The following is a 4526-nucleotide window of genomic DNA, read 5'->3' as shown; positions in this document are numbered from 1 at the left end:
ATAGATAGATAGATAGATAGATAGATAGATAGATAGATAGATAGATAGATAGATAGATATAGATATAGATAGATAGATATAGATATAGATGTAACATGGTGCTTTTTCACCATGCTGTTGTTTTTTTCTCTCCTTCCTGTTTTATTGTTGTACCTGCTGCTCTGACTCCTGTGCGGTCCACTTCCTGTCGGGACAAGCTGACCGTCTCACCTGTGGGACTAATAAAGGATTATCTCCTCTCGTCTTAATGAGCTGTAACAACACAGTGACCAAAAAGTGATTCTGAAAAGATTTATTTTCAAAATAATCCTGTTAAATATTTGCTAAATGATGTCGTTACAAATCAACTTATGCAAATGTGCAAAAAGATCCAGGTGTGTGAGTCGAACCATGGAGCAGAGCTGAGACTGAGCAGCCTTCCCAGGGTCACCTGAGCACACCTGGTCAACCATACGGTCCACGAACCACATCCAAAGAGTGACAGAAGAAATGTAAAGAGAAAACACGGAGCCAAGCTGACACCATGTGAGCAGGTGTTTCTAACAGCTCCACTGTGTTCCCACCTGTATTCTAGCAGGTGACTAAAGGTCCACCTGCACAGGTGAACCTGAGCACTGAGTGCTGACCTCCTGGCACTGATGCAATGCTACACATGCATGCACCATCATCACAGGTCGGTCTTCTCAGGAAGGGTCAGCGCTGCATCACAGGACCTGTTGGAGTCTGATGTCTCCACCTGGAAGGAGGCGGGGCTTCCTGCGTACACCGACTCCAGCAGCTGCTCTGCAGGGGCCGTGTTGGAGGCTGTGGGGGGGTCCTGGATCTGGTCTCTGGCTGCTGCTTCAGAGGGCTGTGTGGTCTGGACCAGCCTCTGCACATCAGCAGCTTTGTGGCCTCTCCTCCTGCCGAGGACCTTCACGTAGTTGGCAGGGACGAGTCCTGTGGTCTGACCGTCCACACTGGCCAGCAGCCAGCCACGAACCCGAGGCTGTTGTTCTGAAAACAACAGGAAATGGAAAAAGGTGACTGTGTGGAATTTAAACTGATCTGTTAGTAAATGTTGTAATTCACCGTTTTTAAACAGCAACACCTTAAATCTGCTGTTTCTGATGTCTTTGAGCAAAGACAGAGCAGTCTGAACACATCTGGACCTGACACCTTCCCACTGGAAGCTTTTTACGATCATTTCTTTATTTTTTATAGAGGTTTTATTTCCCCCTCTTTTAACCTTAATAATCTGGAGTATTTTCTGCAGCTTTATGTAAAATTCTGTATGTTTTAGAACTAATAACTCAACATCAATGGCTGTCATGGACTTAACAAATAACAGCTGTTGATCAAAAACAATACTGTGTTACTGTTTTTACTGATTTAAAAAAGTATTTGATACCACTGACCACAGTGTTCTTCTTGGGAAACTAAACAAATATGGTATAAGAGGTCCAGTACTACAGTGGGTATCAAGTTATTTAACAAATAGGAAACAAGTTTGTACAAGTAAATGATGTAAGGTCTAAATGTTGTAATATTGTATGTGGGGTTCCACAGGGTTCTGTACTTGGACCAAAGTTATTCATTTTATACGTGAATGATTTGGTCAATGTGTCGGGGTTGTTTAGATGTGTTTTATTTGCAGATGACATTACATTTTTCTGCTTGGGTAAAGATATAGAACAGATGTTGGAAATGATAGAAACAGAATCTGTTAAAATACAAATTTGGTTTAAACTAAATAAATTATCATTAAATTTAGATAAAACTAATTATATGATTTTCAGTAATAGAAATAGAACTGTTGATGTTTCATTCAGAGTTTGTGGTTTTTGAGATCTGTAGAGTTATGTAGGTGAAGTTTTTGGGAGTCATTGATGAAAAACTGACATGGAGATCTCATAAATTACTCAAGAACAAAAAAAACAAAATCTATTGCAGTTTTATATATTTATATAATTGTTCCACATTTGATTTATTGTATAGAAATCTGGGGAAATGGAGGTAAAACCATTACTAATACTTTTTTATTTTACAGAAAAAAGCAGTAAAATTATTACCAGAAAACATTACTATCACCCATCAAATATATTATTTCATCAATTGAAATTATTAAAGTTTTACGAGTTGGTTGATTATAATATTTTACTGTTTATGTATAAAACTCATAAAAATGAACATTCAATCACATTATGTCAAGAGGGAAAGTTGTTAAAACCTGAAGGGATTAGAAATGTTTTATAAAACCTAAAACTGGAACAAATTTGAAGGACAGGTGTACTTCAGTCAGAGGAATACGATTATGGAATTATCTGGATAATGATTATAAAAATACTGGCTCAATTCATTTGTTTAAGAGAATGATAAAAGTTAAATTGTTAAAGAAATATGAAATTGTATCATTTGTATTTGTTAGAGTTACTGTTTCAGGAGTTGAAATTTGTGTTTAGTTTTATTATTTGAAAATATTTTTTACAAAAAGGGGCAGATATAAGATTTTTTTTTGTTCTTTTACAGCCTTCCATTTTATTTGATTTGTAATATTTTGTTTGTTTTAATGAAATGAAAAAAGTTAATAATCTTTAAAAAAACAAAAATCATTGAGACTCCAGACTACAATAAAACTGTAAAGAATTACAACGCACTGCTGCATCTGTTGAAATAATAAAAACCTAATAATGATCAGATGTAAACAGTTAATATGAAGCAGGCAGAAGATCTGCTGTGCAGCATCAACAAGGAAGCTCCTGAAACAGCTCCACCTGCTCACCTGAAAACAAAGAGTCATTTTGTCTGAACCTGTAGAGAACAACACAAAACCTCAGTCCAGGAGTGTCAGAAGATCTTTCACCTTTAGGAGCCAGGTTGAGAACATCTCCTGCCCGAACAGAGATCTCCTCGTCAGAAGCAGCTGAGAAATCGTACTCTGCTCGAGCTACAACATGGTCGTCCTCCCCGCTGGCCCAGTTAGAGGCTGAACACACAACATGACAATTAGAGGCTGGACACACAACATGACAGTTAGAGGCTGGACACACAACATGACAGTTAGAGGCTGGACACACAACGTGACAGTTAGAGGATGGACACACAACGTGACAGTTAGAGGCAGGTGTTAGGGTTCTCAGCAGAGGTTCTATCAGGACCAAACAGAGACAGGTGTTATCATACCTGACACAGGTCATAAACTTACGGTGGTCTTCAGAGCCTGAGCTGGAGCTGAGCAGTTTCCAGATGAGGTAGGGACCACCCAGGACCACAGCAAAGAACAGGAAGATTGGCCAGGACTTGACACTCTGCTCCTTGGACCCGTCAGGCCTGGAGGAGGCTGCAGGGACAGCATCACTCATACTGTCAGCCCACAAGTCTTCAACATCCCCCCCTGAGCTCCTCAGCAGCCGCCGCAGCCAGCGGTACAGGTAGCGCAGCGTTCGCACCAAAGCAAAGGCTGACAGGACTCTGGTGAGGTCTGCACGCAGCCTGCTCAGGTGGTTGGCCACGTCCAGAACAGCTCGAAAACTGTTGTAGACCGCCGAGAAGGTGGCGTCCAGCATCATGCTGACCGAAGCAAAGGCCTGCACGATGCTTTCTATGGACTGAAAGGCACCACGGCTGCTCTCCTCAGCCTGCTGCACAAAGCGACTGGGGGCAACATCCTCTGTGTGGGGGAAGTGTCTGTAGGCCCCCAGACCATAGCTGCTGCCGTACGGGTAGGGGCTGTAGCCACCACCGTAGAAGGAGCTGCTGTACGGGCTGTAGGAGGACAAGGAGCTGTAGGATGGACGGTAGGACTGCTGTACTGGACGAGGAGGTACTGGGGGGGCCATCCTGGTTAGGACCGGATGGCCCACAGAGGTCAGGGGGCTTCCTGTTGCTGGTCCAAACCCTGCAGACCTGTTCAGGGACACAGCTGAGTTCAGATATAGGACAAGGTGTCTGCAGAGATCAGCTAACCTAACCTAACCCTTAACCCTAATCCAAACTAACCCTTAACCCTAATCTAAACTAACCCTTAACCCTTATCTAAACTAACCCTNTGTACTTTAACTGTCTGTATCACAGTATTACAGTACTTTAACTGTCTGTATCACAGTATTACAGTATTTTAACTGTCTGTATCACAGTATTACAGTACTTTAACTGTCTGTATCACAGTATTACAGTATTTTAACTGTCTGTATCACTGTATTACAGTACTTTTAACTGTCTGTATTACAGTATTACAGTACTTTAACTGTCTGTATCACTGTATTACAGTACTTTAACTGTCTGTATCACAGTATTACAGTATTTTAACTGTCTGTATCACAGTTTTACTGTACTTTAACTGTCTGTATCACTGTATTAAAGTATTTTAACTGTCTGTATCACAGTTTTACAGTACTTTAACTGTCTGTATCACTGTATTACTGTACTTTAACTGTCTGTATCACAGTTTTACAGTACTTTAACTGTCTGTATCACTGTATTACTGTACTTTAACTGTCTGTATCACAGTTTTACAGTACTTTAACTGTCTGTATCACTGTATTACT

General features: G+C 40.9%; 1 protein-coding gene across 1 annotated transcript; it reads right to left on the bottom strand.

Moving 5' to 3' along the window:
- Window positions 1–277: 277 nt before the first annotated feature.
- Window positions 278–3885, bottom strand: pex13 (peroxisomal biogenesis factor 13; the record flags this gene model as incomplete). Its single annotated transcript, XM_013999684.1, is given in 3 exon segments — window positions 278–996; window positions 2843–2965; window positions 3185–3885. Coding segments are annotated over 3 exon segments (1153 nt in total), but the record flags the coding sequence as incomplete, so codon positions are not given.
- Between the last annotated feature and the right edge of the window lie 641 nt (window positions 3886–4526).

This window comes from Austrofundulus limnaeus, unplaced genomic scaffold (genome assembly GCF_001266775.1).
Source record: "Austrofundulus limnaeus strain Quisiro unplaced genomic scaffold, Austrofundulus_limnaeus-1.0 Scaffold2412, whole genome shotgun sequence".
Classification (NCBI taxonomy): Eukaryota; Metazoa; Chordata; class Actinopteri; order Cyprinodontiformes; family Rivulidae; genus Austrofundulus; species Austrofundulus limnaeus.
The sequence above is the reverse complement of the archived record's forward strand: the minus strand, read 5'-3'. Positions and strand labels throughout refer to the sequence as shown.